The sequence below is a fragment of the Osmerus eperlanus genome, chromosome 14 (assembly GCF_963692335.1).
Source record: "Osmerus eperlanus chromosome 14, fOsmEpe2.1, whole genome shotgun sequence".
Lineage (NCBI taxonomy): Eukaryota > Metazoa > Chordata > Actinopteri > Osmeriformes > Osmeridae > Osmerus > Osmerus eperlanus.
This window is the reverse complement of record NC_085031.1, coordinates 7,811,465-7,833,594: the sequence shown is the minus strand read 5'-3', so window position 1 is coordinate 7,833,594 and position 22,130 is coordinate 7,811,465. Positions and strand designations below refer to the sequence as shown.

The following is a 22,130-nucleotide window of genomic DNA, read 5'->3' as shown; positions in this document are numbered from 1 at the left end:
ATACCTGAACTAGGCTTTGCTCGTATTATATTTCTCCACATTGAGCATTAGTCATTAACTATAGATACAGCAACACACACAGCAATTCCTCTTTTAACTGTTTGCAGCAGGAAACTTGGCATGAAGGGGAAGGGGTGTTACAACACCCCAGCTTCCTGAGTACAGAGAGTGACTGCCAAGATTTAAAGCAGAAAACATCCAGTATGTTAGGATATTCAAGTTGCATGCTGTCTATGGACTTGACGTAGCATTTATTCATCAGGAAGTTTATAAAGTTGTTTTCTGAGTTATATAAATCTAGAATAATCTTAGATTCTTGGGAAGAGATCCCTCCTTGCAAGTCATTCTTAGTGAAGCCATAAAAAAAGAAAAGAAAAAGATTTGAAGTATTGAGTTGTAGGTAACTGTCAGTCTTGGTGATAGTGTCAAAATATGACAAACCGTCCTATAGATTTAAGCCAAATTTTTAAAATTAATTGTGAAACACTGGGACATAGGAAAATGCAGCTAGTTGCCTAATGAGGTTTGTGATTTGGGCAAGGGATGAAACTGCACAACACAGTGGCCTCATGAAGTGTCCTTGAAACTGGAGGTTCCATCCCTAACTGAGACATACCAAGCCCCTCTAGACACCAGAGCTGCTTCACATGATTTGTAGAGAATATTATTCTAATCAGTTACCACATAGGAATGAGTGTTTCGCTACTACTATACACTTTTTAGCTTAGCTATAATAGTGGTTTCTTTACAAATAGTAAATTAGTCGCAAGAACTTGGGGTCAACAATATATTGTTTGTGATGAGTCAATAAAAGGTCACCAAATTGAGTGATTTGCACAGGTAACATTCTCAAATAGTCAACCATATCTGGTAGTTTATTTTATAACTGTTACAAATTCACAAACCATGCACCAAAAATGGCACATTTGCATGGGTGGCATGCAGTGAACTATTTTGCTTCATATTAAATGTAGTGTAATGTAAATATTGATAGCTCTCAAAATACTATTGGGTATATTTTTATACCAAGCACAGATGCATTTTGTAAATGCTCAAGGTATAATTTAGAGTCATTTACCAATTCAAGACAAAATGACAACTTACGACTTATTCAAAAAATAAAAACATGCAACTTTGAATTCTATACAAAACAAAAAGGCTGTGAAAAGTAAGGCAAAGACCTACATTAAGGAAAGTTCAGAACATTTGAAGTTAATAAGGCAATATTCAATGCTGAATCATTTCTTCTAACTGTTCTATTATTTTGGTGTTTGAACTACATGCTGAAAAGTATAGCATAGTTGGGGGTGTGGTACTGTACAGTTAGTCCTTAATCCTCTTTTTCCCAAGAAGACAAAAACCAAAGCTTGATAAGTGAAGAGTAGCAGCAGTAACATGTTAATTCATAGAGTGGCACAGTTGATGAGCCTTGGCCATGAAATGTTTTATCTATGCACAATACTATGTTGAGTAAAAAAAAAATCCCACAGATGTAACCTCTCCATGAAGTCATGAATACCATTTGTTGCTTAATCAATACTGCTATTATTATACAAAGACAACGCCTTTAAAAAGGTTTGAGATTCATCTCCGAAAGAGGCACAGAGAAAGTTGTGGCAAATAAATTGCACCATCCAGAAAATGTCAACATTGTAGCCTCATTCACTGTGGCCTGTAGCCATTCAGCTGGGGTATGTAGCTAGAGGCGGGATCAGCAGGCTGTCCATCAGAAGACTGCCCTTCCTCTGTGGGCGTGGTCTGCTGAGAGGCCTCATCCAGGGGGCTGAACCTGAGCATGGCCACACACCCCTGCCCCTCCATCTCCAGATGGCTAAATTCAGCCGCAGGTTGACCACCATCCTCGCTGGCCCCAGGCCAGCGTCTGAAGTAGGGGTTGCAGGGGTAGCGCTGGGTCTGTCCACTGCCCTCCTGCCCCAGCAGGTCAGGGTGCTCCTCAGAGTCCAGCAGAGGCTGAGTGGATTCTGAACGGGCAAAAGTGGGCTGCTGCGTCGGGCCTTGGCTCGGACGTAGCAAGCTGGGTGTTTGACCCTTGTAGCCGTTGGTCGCCCCCACTGAGGAGTACTGAACAGTGCTGGCTGTGGTCTGACCAGAGTCACTGCCCTCATCGCTATCCGACACGCTCTGACGGGGCGAGGACATGCAGGAGGAGCCTCCGATGCCACTGCTGTGCTCCTCTGACAGGTACTTGTCCTTCTTCAGGGGCAGGCAAGTCTTCTCCTCCTCGAAGAGGGACTTGCTGTCCAACATGTCTGCCTCCACCTCCATCACGCTCACGTCAGCCAGGGCACCCTCTTTCGGAGTGTCAGGCTGTGAAGGAGAAGAGATACATCTGTACTAGAATTCCAGAAATCTGTGTGCAAGTTTTATAGTGGGATTTTAGGTTGACTTTAGTGGAATGATTTGCTCAAGGACAGGGCACCAGACAAGGTTGTAATTTTGCAAGTGGCCATCTCAGCACCCAAGGATGTGCGGTGCAGAGTTTGACGTTGCTTTGATTTGAGACAGTGTAATACAGAATGTTTGAGGATGATACGATTAACTCCACTTTTGTTGTAGGTAGCAGCTTACTTTAGAGGGGAAGTCAGGAGACCAAGTAGCAATGGTGCTGTTCGAAGGGTTTGGGACATCTGGCCAAAATATCTTTTTTATCCTATAGATGTAAGAGAAAACAACTTTCATCATTTGGAAAACTGATATTTCAGAAGTCAATGGCACCAGTGTTGGAAATTCACACACACATCCATTTTTCATGCAAGTTTGTGGTTTAAACACCTATTTAGCAGACACCTCTCGTCTATGATGGGATGAGTCCTAAATCAGTCCCCCCCAGTCTTAATTATGCAACATATCAGGCAATATCAAAATGTATTTACACTTTTACACTACATTAAGTCCTACACTACTAGGTCAAAGGATTAGATGGAATTTGGACTCACCAGCTCTTAAACTTAAACCACAGTATTAAGACCACTAATACACACAGCAGGAAGGCGAAGCACACTCCCACCACGATGCCTTCTATCTCCCCTTTAGCTAAGAGAAACACAGACAGGAGGTCATTAATGGCAATACTGGAGAGACTGAGAGTGGGAGATAATCAGGAACAGTGCAATTTTCTCATTGGAGCATTACAGTACATCTTATACCATATTGAAGATTTAGCAATGAGGGTGAAGTGGAGGAACATCAAGCATGAGTGCAGCATAAACATTTGGACTAGAAGGTAACCTGGTCAAGTATTTGAGTAACAAAACACTGTATTAAGTTATACATACAGCTCTGGAAAAAATTGAGACCACTGCTTTTTTCTTTCCTTTCCAAAAACATTGAGAAGGAAAATTTGAGTGAGGAACAGAAGGGTTCAATTTAAGAGGCCACTGCAAGTTTAACCCTTTCATTCCTCACTCAAAACATTCCTTATTTAATTATTTGGAGAGGAAAGAAGGAGCATTGGCTTCTTATGCGTTTCCAGAGCTGTAGATGTTCATATCCACAGCATTGGTACAGTAAGAGGTCATAGAAAAGCCTAACTCACCATAATTCAGAGTGCTGAAAGTCGTTCCGGGACCGTCGACTGACCCATTGATTGTAGATGCTCTTATCGAGACCTCATAACTGGTGTGACTGGACAAGGACTTCAGAGTGTAGGAGAAGGTGGTAGGAGGGATTGTTTCTGTTACTGAAAATAAAAACAAATATAATACATAATTTTGGGGGGGATATAATTACCATGTGACTGTGATGTAAATGAATGTAAGTATGCCTATTAACGTGAGCGTAGTTCTACAAGAAGAAATACTAAGATGAAGAGGCTGAACAAGATTCAATAAATCCAGCACTGGATGATTTACTTACAGTATTCCTTGCCATTTAACAGGCAGAATATGGTATAGTTGACAATGATTCCATGTTGTTTGTCTAGTGGAATTTCAAACCATTGCAGCTCAACGTCATACTTCCCAATTCTTTTCAGTCGCAAAGTGGGAGCCTCCTCTGGAGCTAAATATAATATGAATAAATATAATTATAAATGATAAAATATTACCAAATAAGTACATTTACAGTATCATAACATAGCTAGATGATTTTTTTTACTCGAGATCTGTACTGTGCATACTGTATTAGCAATGATAAAGTGAGACATTAAAGGAAAGTGGATAAATAAAATACATAAGTGCTTTACCCCCTTGTTCCAGAAAAGCCACTTTAGTCGTTGGTTTCCCAGCCATTCCAGAATACACTGGATACACTGACACGTTGTAGTGTTTAAACTTCTGAAGATAACCTTGATTAGAAAATGCATTTTAAGTAGAAATTTAAACTGGAAAATCTAGATCAGTTGTCTTCAACCCTGGTTCTCAGGGACACACTGCCATGCATGTTTAGGTGTTTTCCTGCTCCAACACACCTGATTCAAATGAGTGGGTCGTTATCTAGCTCAGCAGAAGCCTGCGAACGACCATTCATTTGAATCAGGTGTGTTGGAACAGGGAAATATCTAAAACATGCAAGACAGGGGGTACTTGAGGACCAGGGGGGTATTCGTCGTAGCTCGCTAAGCGGTTTAGCGAGCTAATTTTCAGGCTAAGATAAAAAAAAACGCCCCTCTTTTTGGTTCGTGGAAGCAACTTTCGATAAATCACCATAGTAACATATCAATTAGCACTAACCTGCTCCAGAGCAGGCTAACGTAGGTGTAGCTGGATAAGCTTGCCACACCCCCAGAAAATAACATGGCAGCTCCCTTTTTGAGAGACCCAGTTGACCAAGGAGCTATATTTTAGTTCGATTAGCTTTCCATACCAATAGAGTTCTTCGCGATTGCCAAGATCCTTTATTTCACACGGATCCTTTATTTCTTGTTTGAGCGATATCGATTCAGCCGACATGGACTCATTTATTTGAAAGACCTTCTCGGGCCGTACATTGCAAATATCACACGCCGCAGCAAGATTTATGCTTTATTATGAGCTTATGCTGCTGTATGTGAATATGTAACGCTATGTTTTACGAAATGTCTTGTCTTATCTGTTGTGCCTGTGCTTTTTATATGTTTCACTGTGGGAGAGTGGGAAACGTCATATCGATTCCTTTTTATGTCTTGACATGTGAAGAAATTGACAATAAAGCTACTTGAAACTTTAACTGTGCTTCAGACTGCATAGCCTTGAGGTTTTTTGCGTCAGGTAGGCTATAGGCTACATTTTTATACAGTATAGGCGATGCAGAAAACATTGGCAAAGCCGCAGCATGCGTTGCTGAGATCATTATTTTCGCTAGCAAGATCTCATTCGATTATTAATTTCCATTAAGCCTATACCAGCAGGCACAATTAAAGAAATGTGATCTGATTGATTGGGGCAATGATGCACTTAAGATGAGCCTATACATTTCCCCAAAACTTTCGCATTTGGCTTATCGGCAATTTTTTCCCAAGCTGCTTAATTGTCTTGCTCTGGCATCGGTGGCGGTGTTTGACTTAGCCATGATAATATGCTTATTGTCTAGAGACTCATTATAATAGTTTGCTCGGATGGCGAGAATAGCCTATCACCGCTCTCTCTTTCGTCTTTTCCGCCATCATACCGTTAGAAAATCACGGTTTTGGTGATCGACCTTTCCTGCCTTTTGAAGTAGGACGTGCACGTGCAATTTCCCTGATAAGTTTAGCCTGATTGAAATTAACCACATGATTTGGATGCGGATCAGCCGTTGACGAACCGATATTTGCTGTTCTCACTCATCTCGCTAATGTTAACGGGCTAAAGGGACATTTGATTAACTTAGCTTCAACCCTTACGACGAACGGGGCCCAGGGGTTAAGAACCACTGAGATAATAATATGGATGAGAAACAAGTCACAACTTGACTCAATAGAATATGTTGAGGTGTGCCCCCTTCTGTCCAAATAGGTTATTTCCTAATATTACCAGCCATTGCATCATTATTCTAGACAGTCATTCTACACTCAACAAGTTTGATGCATCATTTTCATCATCCAATCAATTTTCTATTTACATTCACTTATAGTTTTAATTTTCAGTTAATAACAAACAAAAGACGACTGACTAATCCTTACCCAAAATGGCTGCCTGACTTGTGTGTCTGTGTTCTCTCTGCCAGTCCATCTTCCCGTCGCTCACCGACACCCACTCCACCACGTACTCGGTCAGGTTGACCCTGTTTATGGGGTGTTTCCACTTTACCCACAGCTTGCCTTCGTGGTTGTACCAACGTAATGCCTCCACATGAGGAAGATCTGAAACACATAGCACACAAGTATCTTCATATACCATGAAAGTTGTATCACACACACACATTTTACCACACAATTACATGTTTATTACAATCAAAATACTCTGTAAAGAGACAAGAGAAATAAACATGAATGCATACACAATCTGGCATGGTCACGTACCTTGACTTATTTTCGGGATGACTAAGGATGCTTCAGGAGACGTGCCCACAGCATTGTGAGCAATCACATAAAAGTGGGCTGTTACACTGTCAGATATGTCAATCTTGCGAAATACAGTAATTTTCCTCTTTTGGAAGCTTGAATCCAGATCTGTATTGTTGACTGTCACAGTCTCCCAATTTTTATTTGGAAACCTGATGTCATATTTTCGGATCTTTCCATTGGACTCTACAGGAGCCTGCCAAAACAACAAGTGGCAAAAACCATAAAATAATTTCCATAGATCTTGTTCCAATGTGGTTCAGAGGGCACATCCAAAGCATTGACCACCATTATACCCAGACCTTACCTTACTATAGACTTGCACTCCTCGCTCGCTTCTTCCTTCCATAGGGACAATAACTCGCCACACATCTGGCTTACTTGCAGGTTCTGGGGGGAGAAATGGGAAGACAAAAGATTTTCAAGATTGAAAAACATAGTCCTGATTCACAGGGGTATAGCCCACTTGGATCAGATGGCCACAATTCAGTAATACATAGACTTATCAAATCATTCTAAGCCGATAGTTACGCCTACAGTACTTACTGGCTTCAGGGGTCCTGGCTTCAACACTTCTACTCCAATCGCTCCAGTGGCCCCCCTTACTACTGTGTATGCAACGCACTTCAACCAAGTAGAGAGTGTCTGGCTTAAGATCCTGAAGCCGAAAAGATCCAGTGTAATTCTCTGTGTCACTTTGAGGCACCTGTAAACACATTAAAAACCAATGACAAAATGGGTACAAAACTTCTTCATATCATTTGCTGAATGCTTAAATATAGGTCAGAGTAACATTTGTTTTACTTAAGAAACTTGTACTAATGAGAAATTATGCAATATTGATTGAAACATGAAACAATCAGATTTACCTCAAACCACTCTTTGGAGCTGGCTGTGCAAAACCTTATGTGGTATCTCAAATTTAAATAAGTAGGATGTATAGGATGTTTCCATTCCACACGGAGGGACCTGGGAAATTCCGTCTCTGGGATTAGCTTGACTTCAGAGGGGGGGTTTGTTTTCACTGCAATACAGAATTTAATTACATTCAGTATGAGAGGAATTAGAATGTCTAATGAGAAAGTAAAGTCAAGGGGACATTCCACTAGTATACGTACCCAATTCATTGGCATCAATATCTAGGCGATCTGACTGGACCTTCCCTAGTTTGTTCTCCTCTTCCACCCATATTTCCAGCTGCATGAAGTTTGGAAATGTGGACAAGTCTACCATCCCCGTGCCTCTCTGTGTATGGTTTTTGTATAGTGTATTAGAATACCTGAGGGGCAAAAAACAAAAACACATTCTGACACTCCTTTACAGTACATATGTTGTCAAATGAGGAGGGATCCACAAAATGCAAGGATTATTGATGATCAAATGCATATTCAAGGGGACGCTCACAAGACAAACAGGGTGTACTTTGCGTCCTGTGTCACAGGCTGCTTCAGTCCAGATACCCATGTACATGATATGTAAGAGGAGATTCGGTCGCCAGACTGTAACGCTTCGCAAGAAAGATTTGTCGGCTTCCCTGGTGGATCTAACAAAATGACAAAGTGTGAAAACCGGGAGGTAGAACATTTTACATTACATTAAGTCACCACTGTGGAGAGAAATTGATTTGAAGAGCATTAAGCAAAATGGAACTTTCAAAAATAAAGACATGAATATTCAATGGAAATACTAACATTCTTTTGTCAGTAAAATCCCATGTACAGGAGAAAGTAGCCGTCGACTTTTACAATACAACCATTCCCCTGTGTTACTGGTGATGGTTATAGTGACGTTCACAGCAGAATCATTTATTTTGGTGTATTGTCCTTTCGGTATTTCGATAGTATTTCTGTTAGTCCAATATATGTCCTCTGCTGTGGATAACGCGTCTTTGTACAATACACATGTAGCAGTGAAGTTTTTACCAATCTCCACTGTTGGAGATTGTGGCTGTATCATTCCATAGTTAGCGATAGTACCTGAAAAAAATCAAATTGATACAAGACATCAATACAAAACACATTTTTAAAGCTTATATTCGTTTTGGTTAGTATACTCTGTACTTCCAGTTTAAGTAGGCTCTTTGTCTTACCAGAAGCAGTACTGGCCAGGAAAACCAAAGATAGAAATGTGTCCATAATGTCTAGGATTCAAATACAGGTAATTATACACATGCTGAAAATGCTTAGCAAAACACAATATAAAAGAGTATGAGCACAGATTTGGAATTACACACACATACAATCAGAGTAGAGGTGAAATCAGTTTCATATTCGAGATTCAACAGACATTCATATTCGTACCTCCGTTCAGGCTCCGCGTCATATTTAGGGACCGGGGTAAAAGAGTAGACAGTCAGAATGTTTCTTCAATATCTTTGTCAAAATCGACCATACAAACTTCAAACTTGTTGCACATTCTTCTACTACTGACTGACCAATTTGTCCAACCTTTGGTTTGGTGATAATGTTGATTATTGATTAACCCATAGCCAATAAATCAATAAAAATACCAGTATTTCCTCAATATCTTTGTCAAAAATGAACATATAAACTTCAAACTTGTTGCACATTCTTCTACTCCTAGCTGACCAAGTTGTCCAAGCTTTGATTTGGTGATAAAGTTGATTACTGATTAACCCATAGCCAATAAATCAATAAAAATAAAAATATTTCTGTTTCCTCAATATCTTTGTAAAAAATGAACATAGAAACTTCAAACTTGTTGCACATTCTTCTAATACTAGTAGACCAAGTTGTCCAAGCTTTGGTTTGGTGATAAAGTTGATTGTTGGACCAAGTTGTCCAAGCTTTGGTTAACCTATATCCCATAAATCAAGGAAAACACAGTTTCCAATATTTCATCAATATCTTTGTCAACAATGACCACAGAAACTTCAAACTTGTTTCAGATTCTTCTACTACTATCTGAACAAGTTGTCCAAGCGTCGGTTTGGTGATAAAGACTATTATTGATTAACCCATAGCCAATAAATCAATAAAAACACCAATATTTCAGTATTTTCTCAATATCTTTGTCAAAAATTAACATAGAAACTTCAAACTTGTTGCACATTCTTCTACTACTAGCTGACCAAGTTGTCCAAGCTTTGGTTTGGTGATAAAGTTGATTATTGATTAACCTATATTGCCAATAAATCAAGAAAAACACCAATATTTCAGTATTTCCTCAATATCTTTGTCAAAAATGACCATAGAAACTTCAGACCTGTTTCACATTCTTCTACTAATATCAGACCAACTTGTCAAAGCTTTGGTTTGGTGATAAAGTTGATTATTGATTAACCCATAGCCAATAAAAACACCAATATTTCTGTGTTTCCTCAATATCTTTGTCATAAATGACCACAGAAACGTCAGACCTGTTTCACATTCTTCTACTCCTAGCTGACCAAGTTGTCCAAGCTTTGGTTTGGTGATAAAGTTGATTATTGATTAACCCATAGCCAATCAATCAATAAAAACACCAATATTTCAGTATTTCCTCAATATCTTTGTCAAAAATGAACATAGAAACTTCAAACTTGTTGCACATTCTTCTACTCCTAGCTGACCAAGTTGTCCAAGCTTTGGTTTGGTGATAAAGTTGATTATTGATTAACCCATAGCCAATAAATCAATAAAAACACCAATATTTCTGTGTTTCCTCAATATCTTTGTCATAAATGACCATAGAAACTTCAGACCTGTTTCACATTCTTCTACTCCTAGCTGACCAAGTTGTCCAAGCTTTGGTTTGGTGATAAAGTTGATTATTGTTTAACCCATAGCCAATAAATCAATAAAAACACCAATATTTCAGTGTTTCCTCAATATCTTTGTCAAAAATGAACATAGAAACTTCAAACTTGTTGCACATTCTTCTACTACTAGATGACCAAGTTGTCCAAGCTTTGGTTTGGTGATAAAGTTGATAAAGTTGGCTATGGGTTAATCAATAATCAACTTTATCACCAAACCAAAGCTTGGACAACTTGGTCAGCTAGGAGTAAAAGAATGTGAAACAGGTCTGACGTTTCTGTGGTCATTTATGACAAAGATATTGAGGAAACAGAAATATTGGTGTTTTTATTGATTTATTGGCTATGGGTTAATCAATAATTAACTTTATCACCAAACCAAAGCTTGGACAACTTGGTCAGCTAGTAGTAGAAGAATGTGCAACAAGTTTGAAGTTTCTATGTTCATTTTTGACAAAGATATTGAGGAAACACTGAAATATTGGTGTTTTTATTGATTTATTGGCTATGGGTTCATCAGTAATCAACTTTATCACCAAACCAAAGCTTGGAAAACTTGGTCAGCTAGGAGTAGAAGAATGTGCAACAAGTTTGAAGTTTCTATGTTCATTTTTGACAAAGATATTGAGGAAATACTGAAATATTGGTGTTTTTATTGATTGATTGGCTATGGGTTAATCAATAATCAACTTTATCACCAAACCAAAGCTTGGACAACTTGGTCAGCTAGGAGTAGAAGAATGTGAAACAGGTCTGACGTTTCTGTGGTCATTTATGACAAAGATATTGAGGAAACACAGAAATATTGGTGTTTTTATTGGCTATGGGTTAATCAATAATCAACTTTATCACCAAACCAAAGCTTGGACAACTTGGTCAGATAGTAGTAGAAGAATCTGAAACAAGTTTGAAGTTTCTGTGGTCATTGTTGACAAAGATATTGATGAAATATTGGAAACTGTGTTTTCCTTGTTTTATTGGCAATATAGGTTAATCAATAATCAACTTTATCACCAAACCAAAGCTTGGACAACTTGGTCAGCTAGGAGTAAAATAATGTGAAACATGTCTGACGTTTCTGTGGTCATTTATGACAAAGATATTGAGGAAATACTGAAATATTGGTGTTTTTCTTGATTTATTGGCAATATAGATTAATCAATAATCAACTTTATCACCAAACCAAAGCTTGGACAACTTGGTCAGCTAGGAGTAGAAGAATGTGCAACAAGTTTGAAGTTTCTATGTTCATTTTTGACAAAGATATTGAGGAAATACAGAAATATTGGTGTTTTTATTGACTTATTGGCTATGGATTAATCAATAATCAACTTGGTCACCAAACCAAAGCTTGGACAACTTGGTCTACTAGTATTAGAAGAATGTGCAACAAGTTTGAAGTTTCTATGTTCATTTTTGACAACGATATTGAGGAAATACTGAAATATTAGTGTTTTATTGATTTATTGGCTATGGGTTATTCAATAATCAACTTTATCACCAAACCAAAGGTTGGACAAATTGGTCAGTCAGTAGTAGAAGAATGTGCAACAAGTTTGAAGTTTGTATGGTCGATTTTGACAAAGATATTGAAGAAACATTCTGACTGTCTACTCTTTTACCCCGGTCCCTAAATATGACGCGGAGCCTGAACGGAGGTACGAATATGAATGTCTGTTGAATCTCGAATATGAAACTGATTTCACCTCGGTACAATCAGACGTACTTAAATTAACACTGTATGGCTTTGCTTAACCACATTTTGGAATGCTTAGGCTACAAATTCTGAGTTTATGCTGCCAGTATTATGAAACTAAAACAATAAGTTTTGCTTTTATTAGTGTCGTATTAAATGTACAGATATATGCTTAATTAACAAAGCATACTGTGTTTCAAAAGCCTCCCTATAATTGACGTAGATTTCACTAAAGGCCAACAAATGACGAGGCATCAGGCATCATTAACGACCCCGATACTGTTAATCGAGGCGTACATAGGCTACAATAACATGAAACCTATTAGTAAAACATTGTTGACAATGTAATGTAACCACAGAATATGTATTCAAAGCAAATGGACACAAATGTGTCCAATATCTGTGGAAATACAAGTTAAATTTAATTAAAATGCAAGGTGAAATGTGCCACGGCCACGGGAAATTACAAGTTAGGCTATACATCAATGTTACTTAATAGCTAATAAACTATCAAGATTGAGTGCGTGTGGTAGGCCTAAGTTTTACATAGCATTCTGTGCTACGTGCTTTTCTGTGTGTTCTCCAATAGCGGCATAGGATGTGTGTTCTGACCACAAAACGTAATTTAACAGCTACACTTTATTGCTACCACCACTTACATTACAGAAAAACAGAAAGACAGAGACAAGAATTGATTTAGTTAGCTAGAATCGCACAGCATGCAGCATGGCTAGGTTAGCTCAGATGCAGGCTAGCTTACTTATAGTGCCAAAGCTAACCTAACCGTTAGCCAATAGCTCGGTCAGGTGCAATAAGAAACACTCACATCAAGCCTGCACGGTTGGTCTTGGCCAGTTAGGGCGTTGTTGGAAACACATACGAAAATAACATGTTTGAATCAACCTAATTAGCAATAAATGTGTGGATGTAGCTATTAGACATATTTGGTCGAGAACTAGCTAGTTGCTGTCCGTCTTCAATACCGATGTCCCACCTCTCTCTGATACTTGCAGTTTGTTCTGTATTGAGTGTTGATACTTGGCATTGCGGCGGATGAATAACAGAATTACAATCGCTAAGCTAAACTAAGCAATAGATCGAGAATGAACGTCTCTCAACAATTCGTTTACAAGTTTGCTTACGAAATACTTCCTGGAATCCTTATTCGATGATTTGCCAATAGAATTGTCGGTGAAAGTATTACTGGCGAATCATAGTTCTTGCTCCAAGCCAAACACTGCTGGTTTCCAGTCAGTCCCCACCCACTTCCTGTCCCATTTACCTGACTTCCCACATGTAGACTTATACTTCTCAGTATACTTACGGGTACACACCTTCTTTTTACAGTCATTGGTACAGACAGGCAGGCATCATAATTCAGAATGAGTCACATTGTCATAACTGCCAACTCTCACGGTTTCGCCGTTTGACACACGCATTTTAACAATTTCTCACGCTCTCACGCCACACCTTGTATATCTCACGCTGAAAAGGCAACGCCAAACAAGTAGCCAAGTTAACGTTGTTAAACAGTAACGGACGAGGCGCAGGTTGTCGGAGTGAAGCAGCATTGACGCGCAAAGAGACACGTAAACTCGCCTGGGCGGGGCGGGGGGGGGGGTATCAAAGTAATGGAGTCCATGTGATATCAAAATTATAAAGAGCAACAGACAACAAAAAAGACACAGTTATGCATGTAATACTAATGTTAAGCAAATCCAGAGTCAAATAGAGTCCACTCTATAGTCTTGGCAGGCATGGCAATATTCATTCAGAACATTAGATAGTCATGACTAAAACTGTGATATGTTTTACACTAGTCACACAAACACTCACTAAGTGATAAAAACATCATATTTTATTCATTTTACTAAACATAACACATAAGGATGTCACATAACAACCTAAACATACAGTATGTCTTCATTGAAAAGTGCAAGAAGATCCAACAGTACATAGTGCATGCCCTTCGTTCTGGTGTTACTAAGTGTAAATTTGTAAAAATAGAGTCCTGTTTTTTAAACAATAAATGAAAATCGCTAGCTATTTTGTCTGATACTTACCGATCATTTCTCTTGATGAGTTTTGAGTTATAGTCTGGCTTGACTAATATACATGTGTATGCTGTAAGCATACATTTCTCTTTACGCCAGTGTTCCATCACTTCACACCTGAGAAGAATCAACTGTGCATCACATGCTGTAAATTGACCCAGTCAAATAACAGTCACGATATCTTGGGTCAGTAATCAGTCAGAAGCTCAACATTGGCCTTGTTAGGCATTCATTTCTGGTTCTATTGTCTGTGTGTCTAGTATGTGTTGTAAATAGATCAAAGCCATGCAAATTACAAAAATGTGTGCAGGGGATGATCCATGTTTTAGAGATTTGAGGTTGTTATAAACCCAAGTGTTCAGTTTTGTAATAACTGTAACATTTTATAAAAGGTTTAAGGAAACCCCCAGAATCTACAAGAGCAATGTCATGCTCGTAATACAGATTCTTTGAGTCAGTAATGGGAGGCTGATGAATCCCTTTTACAGTGCATCAGGTAAACACCATTACTCATTCCACAAACAGTATGAGCCTTATGGTTGAATCAGGTTCTGTTCTCCAAGTTGTCAATGCCATCCGTTTTAGTTTCAGTGACAGTGGGGCTGTGTCTCCTTTGAGAGGGAATGGCTGGAAGGACCTGGACAGTCCTCAGAGGGTCTCCATTCAACATGGGCAAGAAAGAGCAGAGGGACTGGCTTTGGGGTATCCCAGACCTTTGTGACTTGGAGGTGACAGGTGGGGGGAGTCCCCCTGAACCCCGACCCAGGGTGTTGAGGGGCAAGGACTTGGACTTCTTCACTCCTTTGGAGACTTGGTCAGGTGGTAAAGAAACTGCAATGGGAAATTCAAATAGTACATTTGGGTAATGTGCTGATGAAGGTATCAAAAAGCAAGTAGCCACACAACAATACTTTTCTTTCAGTACAAAAGCCTGGCATCACCCAGTGGACAGGAAAAATGCCATTAGTGTTGAGAAAAAGGTACTTACACCGGTGGGTACAGTGATCACGAATGGGAGCTAAACTGTTGCGTGTAAGAGCAGTATCCCTCATCTTCAACCTGTCCAGTGGTAGCAGGTGTGTCTTTGGAGCTGTGAAAAAATATGTAATTTAGAAATGGTGGATGGATGCCTTTCCTCTCAACGAGCAACTAAATCAACTCTCAATGTTAAGTCATTGTTTGAGAATAATTAAGAGACTCAAATACTCTAATAAGTATTATAATAAATAACTAGCAATCTAGTTAAAAAAACTTCATTCCAAACACAAGAACATCATAGTACGACCCATTGGCTGAGTGAAGTGCATCTTTTAGTGAATCTTTTAGATCTGAAAAAGAACGTGGCCTTTTTTCTGCAAAGTGTCATTACTCTGGTTTAACGGGTACTTTGGTCAGGTGTCAAAGTTCCCCTTTTGAGGTACACAACTTTGTCTAATTAAAACCTCAAATGTTTAAGCCACAATTTTGTCACTTAACCGTTGTACGGTACCTTGTTCATTCTTCAGGGTGTATGGGGCTTGGTTGGGACAAACAATATCCAAAGGACCGGATTTCTCGTGTAACAGTTTATTCAACAGTCTCTCTGTAGGGGGTGGTATCCAGCACTTCTGGGCCAAAACAGACTGATTAGACTTTGTCTTCCAGGTATGGTTGACAAAAACATGTCCCTTTTGCCTGCCGTCAAACAAGTCATGCTCGCTCTTGCTTTTCTGAGACCGGTAAACAAAGTGGTTCACTGGTGGTCCATTGACTTGATTCTGCTGCACAGCATTCTGGGAGCATTGTAACAAAGAGTTTCCCAAAGTGATCGGTGGAAGGCTTAGCGTCCGTATGGGAGGCAATCCATTGTAGTCTTTCTCAGTTGGGTCATCGTGAAGATGGAGCTTCTGTGTGTCCGTTGGCCTTTTCCTCATTCTGAAGCTTTCATCTCCCAGCTCCTTGGTCATCAAGGAAGAGGAGGAGGAGTCCACCAGGCAGTCGAACATTGTGATGATGTCATCCACCTCGGAGGTCTCCTCGGTCAAGTCGTGTCCCAGCTCTCTCTGTCGGGCAATGTGGTGCTCCTTCTTCCTCTTGCAGGAGAAGATTTGGTTGAGCATACGGAACTTGCCTTCCTTCTTTTGAGTCTGGTCACTCCCCTGAGCAGGCAGGGGTCTAGCGGAATCCGATCTGGGAGAATCAATCAATGACCGTGGTGTGTTAATCGCGAATTAGTCTCAATTGTGGTATTGACTGACACATTTTCTACTCTGCAAAATGAATGTAATCTTTATGGACATCAACTGGTCTAGGACCACACACTATATGCCCTAGATACAGTGGAAGCACATTTCAGTTGCACTGTGAGTGTCTAAGTGAAAGCATAGTACCAGACCTAATCAGTTCAATACTTAACAGGTGTTTGACTTCAGTCTGTACCTGTTTTCCACAGAAAGGAGTTTGATGCAGGCAGTGTGGCCACAGTACATTGCATAAGTGAGTGGTGTATTCTCGTTGATATCCCTGGGTCCAGGCTCCACTCCCTGCTGTATTAAGGCCCGAACACAGTCATCCTTCCCTGCTGCTGCTGCCCAATGGAGAGGGGTCCTGTAGGATGAAGAGAAACACTCTCCTAGACGTAGTGTCAAATACTTTGAACTTTTACGTACAGTTAAATAAAGTATATAATTAACAGGCCCAAATGACTGTAAAACATGTTTAGAGATTTGCTCTGACAGATGGATAGTTTTGATCCAGCCTGGGTACAAGATGAATCTGCCAGCTCATATTTTATTTGATCTGGCAGGTGATTCTGGCCACCCTCCCTTTCAAAACATTTCCCTCCGACCAAAATCTGAACCAATTACAACCATTAATCTGATATGGGGCAAGTTTGAAACAGTGACTACAGATAAGTGACGTTGAGGCATTCTCAAATGCCAAGATTAAGTTTAGCCGCTCTGATTGGGCTAATGGTCTAATTGTGTCTAATTGCTTCCTATTACATTCAAAGGCATTTTGGTCTGCACCCATTGATAACACCCTTTGGAAATCTAAAATGAACTGAGAAGTTCAAAACAGATTTGCATTTGTGAATTGGTTATGGCAATGCCAGGCAAATTGTAGTGTGTAGATGATTTTGGTCAAGAAATTAGTTCAATGGGAATGTCAAAATGTATGGAGCCTCATCCAACCTCCTATGTTAGCGTCAAATGAATGACAACAAATTATTATGAACAGAACGAAATGTGTTGCAGATTTAATTTACCTTTCATCCACATCTAATGCCTGCAGGTTGGTTTCTGGAAAGTGTGCTAGTTCATACAAGATGTCGCTATAACCAGCAGCAGCGGCAATGTGCACGCACGTTTTTCCATTCTCATCATCATAGTTGATTACTAAAGAGCCCTGGGGGTGCTCCAGGATCAGGGAACACATGTATCTGCTGCCACTCTATTGGAGGAAAAGATTGAACAATAAACAATGTAAAAAGAAAAGAATGGCCAAAGGCCACTAACCAAGGCAGTTATTTCTCACCGGTTATAGAGACACATGTTAGGACACATAATTTTTATAGTTACTAAAGATGTTGTTGTTAGCTGTTCGGTTAATATTGTACATTGTGATCTATTTTTTTATTGTTTATTTGTTTGTTTGAGATTGCAAGTTTAACAACTTTCATGGACTCATAATGAGAATAGTTTTCACAGAATGCTCAAGTCAGCACGGGTAAGGAAACACAGTTATTGATGAGTCACTGTGTGTCACTGTGAAGAATCACCTTATAGAAACTAGCTAACCGTACCCTGGGCAGGTTAGGATTGTTAAGTTGATAGTAATGCACTGTATTTCCATGTGGTTCAATGACCACCACACAAAACCATGTCAAACTGAAAGTGCACGTTCAGCTTACATGGGGTTTATCGTAACTGATTGCGTTTAATTAGTGATTCACAGTGTGGTTGTAGAGTCCTGGTCCTTATAGGAGGCACGGTGTCAGCCTCAGGTCTCAATGGGATTGAACCTACTGGGAGGACCAGCCTATACAAGCCTATTTGGAGTTTGCTCCATGTGTGCAAGTTTTGATGAGTGAACACCTACTGCGCATGTTACTGGGTCAAATATTATCCAGAAATGTCATCATGACTACGATGTTCATGGAATGAGAACAGTTACAATCGAACACAACAAAAATGCATCAGCATTGTAGCATGGTAGGTTAGTTAACCTGCACTGCCCAGTGGAGGGCTGTCTTGAAGTCCTTGTCCACGAGTGTGGGATCTGCCCCCTTCTGCAAGAGTGCCTGCACATGCTCAGGACGGTTATGGAAAGACGCCCAATGAAGAGCAGTCATGCCCTACCAAACAAAATCAGATTGGGACTTGTTGTAAACACATATAACACATTTGTTGTAGCAAAACATTTTGTGAAATGTCTGTCAATTAACTTGGTTTGGTTCTTAATTATTATTTTGTAAGGTAATTTATTGTTAAGGTTTTTATTTCAGAATTGTAATTGACTTGAGGACATTCCCCACTCTCTTCCCCTCACTCACACTACAGAGAGACAGGTTATGTGTATCCAGTAGCTGTGAGTAGCCCTGCATTACTGTAGTGGGGTGTGTTGATGCCTACCTCATTGTCTTGGTGGTTTATTTCACATGCAGTGGATTGCTGCAACAGGACTCCCATGAGTCTGTGGATCAAATACAGTAAATAGTTATAGTATGAATTCAAACTCATTGCTCAATATTTGAGCATTTAGTACTGAACATTTGACCACACAACATTAGAAACGGATATCCATTGCAAATGAAAAAGTTGTTGATGTGTTTGAGACTGGACTATTTTTGTAGAGAAAGTATGGTGATCCAAAAGATCCTTTTCTTCTCTTACAAAAAATTACTTCAGTTCACATTTTGTTCATGTGTCTTCACATTTTAAAACTTAGAACACATTAAAACTATTGTGATAAAGTGTACACCTCAGAAATTGCAGGAACGTTTACTTCCATTTCCTTAACAAATAATATGAGAGCAGAACAGATGTCCAGGAAGGAATAGGAAGCTGAGGTCAAAGAACTTGCGTCTGTTGTTTTTGTAGATGCACAATGCACTGGACTGGATAGTCCAGCTATTTTATATTGTATAGCCAGCTGACATAGAAATAATAGATAAAGGTTGTGAGAAAGATTGAGAGAACGAGGGTAGTAAAATATATATTTTGTAGGTGCTAGGGAAAGAGAGAGAAAAGAATAGAGAGTGAAAGAGGAAACCCAGTGCAGCAGCTGTTGCTGTCTCAGCGTATTGAGCAAAGGTCTATGGTCGCTATGGGAATTGCACAGACATGCATGTAAGCACACATCCAAACACCCACACAGAAACACACACACATCATAGTGAACAAGGTTTTTCTGTCCATGTAACAAGCCACCCAGCTAATGACCCCCACCAAGCAGCAGGCCTATGAACAATGGTGACATGATGTTTCAATGTTGACACATGTAAAAGTACAGTATAGACGTTTCTGAATGGCTAACTTTTTCATCTTAGAATTTCTCATAGCCTACAATTTTCTAGGATGGGAACTGTTTTGAAGTAGAGCATTGATCAAAATATTATAATAATCGTGACACTATATAAATAAAGATGTACTTAACGAAATAATGAATAATGGCATATGGATGGCAGTGATTTACTGTACACTGGTGCTCACTTAAGGTCAGTTTCAGCGGTTGCCGCATGAAGTGGCAGGCGGCCGTTCTTATCAGGGATGTTTTGTTTGGCTCCATTTCGCAATAGGCACACACAGCCTTCAAGCCAGCCCTGCAAGAGAGAGAGAGCAGTACATTTACACTAGGGATGTTGAATTACAGCACTTTACTTAAAAATAAATGGCTTGAGAAAGAAAAGAAGAAGCTGCAAATGAAAATTGTCTCTAAAAATAATTTTAAAAACCCCCAGCTCAACAAATAATGGTACATTTTGAGCAGTCCATTTACATGTCCTCATTTACTTTTGTCACTGACCTAAAATTGACTGAATTTACATATTGGAAGATCCCTGACATACATATTCATATTACATCAGGGCTTATGCCAATAAAAGGAATGGAGCAAAAAAATCTAAGGATTTACAATGTGCTGTATTGGAACTTCATACTGTACCAAGTATGTAGCCAGTGAGAGTGAGGTCCGTCCACAAGCATCCTGAGTGTTGATAGAGGCGCCCATCTTTAAAAGCAGCTTCACTGTGTCCACCTGCCTCCCTGACACTGCATGCATCAATGGAGTGGAACCTGCAGTAAAAACACAGGAAAAGTTATATTTCAAGTATGGAGGTATAACCTAAAAATACTGTCCTATACAATCACAGCAGCTTTTTACTGCATGGAGAGAAGATTGTAGGCCTAAATTTAGCAGAGGTAATTGAAAATACAAGCATTGGTTGTTGACCCAAAACTAAATTTTCATGAATCACAAAAGAAATTACTCAATATCACACTTTCAACCATGCTTAACATGGCACTTCGCACCAAGTTAATGATCCTGCAGCTATTTACTGTATACCTTCGCCATCACAGCACTCCAAGATGGAGGGATCCTCCCGTATGGTTGCTGTTAATGTGTTGACATCCCCGTTGGCAGCTGCTTGGTAAACTAAACTCAGGTCCACTTCTTCAGCAGAATCTAGAGCACGCCAAGACATTTGTAAAACAACCTTCTAACAATGTAAAACATTTTGAAAATAAAATTATGAACTGACAGTTTAAATAAAAAAACATGAAAGAACCAAATGGGGCTGGTTTATAGGCTCATATGTTATACAAAAACTTAGAAGGGTTTCCTGAAAGAGGATAACCTGTCAAATGTAAGTGAATTGTGCTATGTCTTTTCAGTGTAAATTGAAAGACACTTTGAATTTGTGTATTGACACATTTTGCGCTTCCCAACTCTTCAAGGCCTAATTGTTTGTTTGAGACTATTTATTCTTTATAAGGAATCCATGATATAATCCATAAAAGCAATAGATTCATTAATTAATTAATATTATAAAACCTACAGTACTCATTTAATCAAAGCTACATCTCTGACATGTATTCAAAATCATGGAATTACTGGTGGTTTGCTTGCAGACAGAATCCCCTATCAAGGGTTAATGACTGGATATAAGACAACATTTTAGGTTTTGGCCTGAGTCTTAAACACTGGATCATAAGTCATTTTAAAAACATACACACCCATACACACCATACTCACACTATGCTGTGTTAAAACAACCATCTCTACTTATAATGAAGCCAAAGCCAAGTGGAGGGAACACTGCATTTCCATGGCAACAGAGGCAGCAACTGTCCCCCGCCCCCCTTCCTTTCTTCCTTTCTGTCTATCCTTCTCTCCACCCTCGTACCTCCTTCTTTTTTTTGTAATAATATCCATCGTCTTACCTTTCTGTTGGTCGAACACGGATGAGGCGCTAAACTCCATGGCAAGCTGAGTATTGTGTTGTACGATCAACTCCTGAGAAAAGGAGACACATTTGCCAGTGGTTGAAACACGTTTCGCTTACACCTCTAGCTCATTCAGACTTCCCTCCACTCCTCCCCCCCCCCCCTTCTCCTCTTTGAATCTTCATTCATCCATTGCAGCAGTAAGATAAGAAAAAGGCAAGAAAGGAGAGAGTGATCCCCCGTCTCCCAAAATGGTGGAGTCGGCGTTGCAAATCACAGATTCTTGTTGGACAGATGAAGAATCCACCTGTTTCGCTTTTCTTTTCCCCCCAGAGGAGAGAAGACAGGAGGGATGAATGAATGGAGGGTGGGATGGAGAGATCAGGCATCCAGCGAGAGGAGGAGTCTGAATGGATGGTGAGAGGCAGCCTCAGCAGCATACTGCCCACCCAGACAATGGATGAGGGGCAGATAAATGAATGGAGGATGCTTGGGAACCCACTGAGCATGTGCGGGAGAGAGAGAGGGGCGGGAGAGAGAGAGGGGCGAGAGAGAGAGAGAGAGAGAGAGAGAGAGAGAGAGAGAGAGAGAGAGAGAGAGAGAGAGAGAGAGAGAGAGAGAGAGAGAGAGAAAGAGAGACACATAAACACATACACAGCCTGCTGGTGGTGACTGGTATTGTTTTCATTGTACTGTATCACTCTCAGACTGGGTA

At 39.7% G+C, this 22,130-nt stretch overlaps 2 protein-coding genes across 2 annotated transcripts; both read right to left on the bottom strand.

Moving 5' to 3' along the window:
* Window positions 1-978: 978 nt before the first annotated feature.
* Window positions 979-12,991, bottom strand: il6st (interleukin 6 cytokine family signal transduce). Its single transcript, XM_062478555.1, has 16 exons — window positions 12,761-12,991; window positions 8,571-8,621; window positions 8,173-8,457; window positions 7,886-8,024; window positions 7,600-7,760; window positions 7,351-7,505; window positions 7,028-7,187; window positions 6,789-6,871; window positions 6,440-6,677; window positions 6,101-6,280; window positions 4,205-4,306; window positions 3,877-4,020; window positions 3,557-3,700; window positions 2,958-3,054; window positions 2,590-2,671; window positions 979-2,328 (listed from the first exon to the last, which is right to left on the bottom strand). The coding sequence occupies exons 2-16, from the start codon at window positions 8,614-8,616 to the stop codon at window positions 1,663-1,665; spliced, it is 2,682 nt and encodes an 893-aa protein (XP_062334539.1). The 5' UTR covers window positions 8,617-8,621; window positions 12,761-12,991; the 3' UTR covers window positions 979-1,662.
* Window positions 12,992-13,770: 779 nt separating this feature from the next.
* On the bottom strand, window positions 13,771-21,575 carry ankrd55 (ankyrin repeat domain 55). Its single transcript, XM_062478556.1, has 11 exons — window positions 21,413-21,575; window positions 20,535-20,654; window positions 20,133-20,263; window positions 19,682-19,791; window positions 18,602-18,662; window positions 18,196-18,324; window positions 17,236-17,420; window positions 16,407-16,574; window positions 15,478-16,157; window positions 14,977-15,078; window positions 13,771-14,819 (listed from the first exon to the last, which is right to left on the bottom strand). Exons 1-11 carry the CDS (start codon window positions 21,450-21,452, stop codon window positions 14,533-14,535), a joined length of 2,013 nt encoding a protein of 670 aa, XP_062334540.1. The 5' UTR covers window positions 21,453-21,575; the 3' UTR covers window positions 13,771-14,532.
* Between the last annotated feature and the right edge of the window lie 555 nt (window positions 21,576-22,130).

What these genes read in the sequence shown, in the direction of transcription:
- il6st (XM_062478555.1), bottom strand. Translation starts at nt 8,616, where the DNA reads ATGGACACATTTCTATCTTTGGTTTTCCTGGCCAGTACTGCTTCTG. An exon ending in GGCTTTTCTGGAACAAGGGG is followed by an intron (nt 4,021 to 4,204) that starts GTAAAGCACTTA and finishes TATTATATTTAG; the next exon opens with CTCCAGAGGAGGCTCCCACT. An exon ending in GTTAAATGGCAAGGAATACT is followed by an intron (nt 3,701 to 3,876) that starts GTAAGTAAATCA and finishes TTTTATTTTCAG; the next exon opens with TAACAGAAACAATCCCTCCT.
- ankrd55 (XM_062478556.1), bottom strand. Translation starts at nt 21,452, where the DNA reads ATGGAGTTTAGCGCCTCATCCGTGTTCGACCAACAGAAAG. An exon ending in CTCCTTTCTGTGGAAAACAG is followed by an intron (nt 16,158 to 16,406) that starts GTACAGACTGAA and finishes TGATTCTCCCAG; the next exon opens with ATCGGATTCCGCTAGACCCC. An exon ending in TGATCACTGTACCCACCGGT is followed by an intron (nt 14,820 to 14,976) that starts GTAAGTACCTTT and finishes TTCCCATTGCAG; the next exon opens with TTTCTTTACCACCTGACCAA.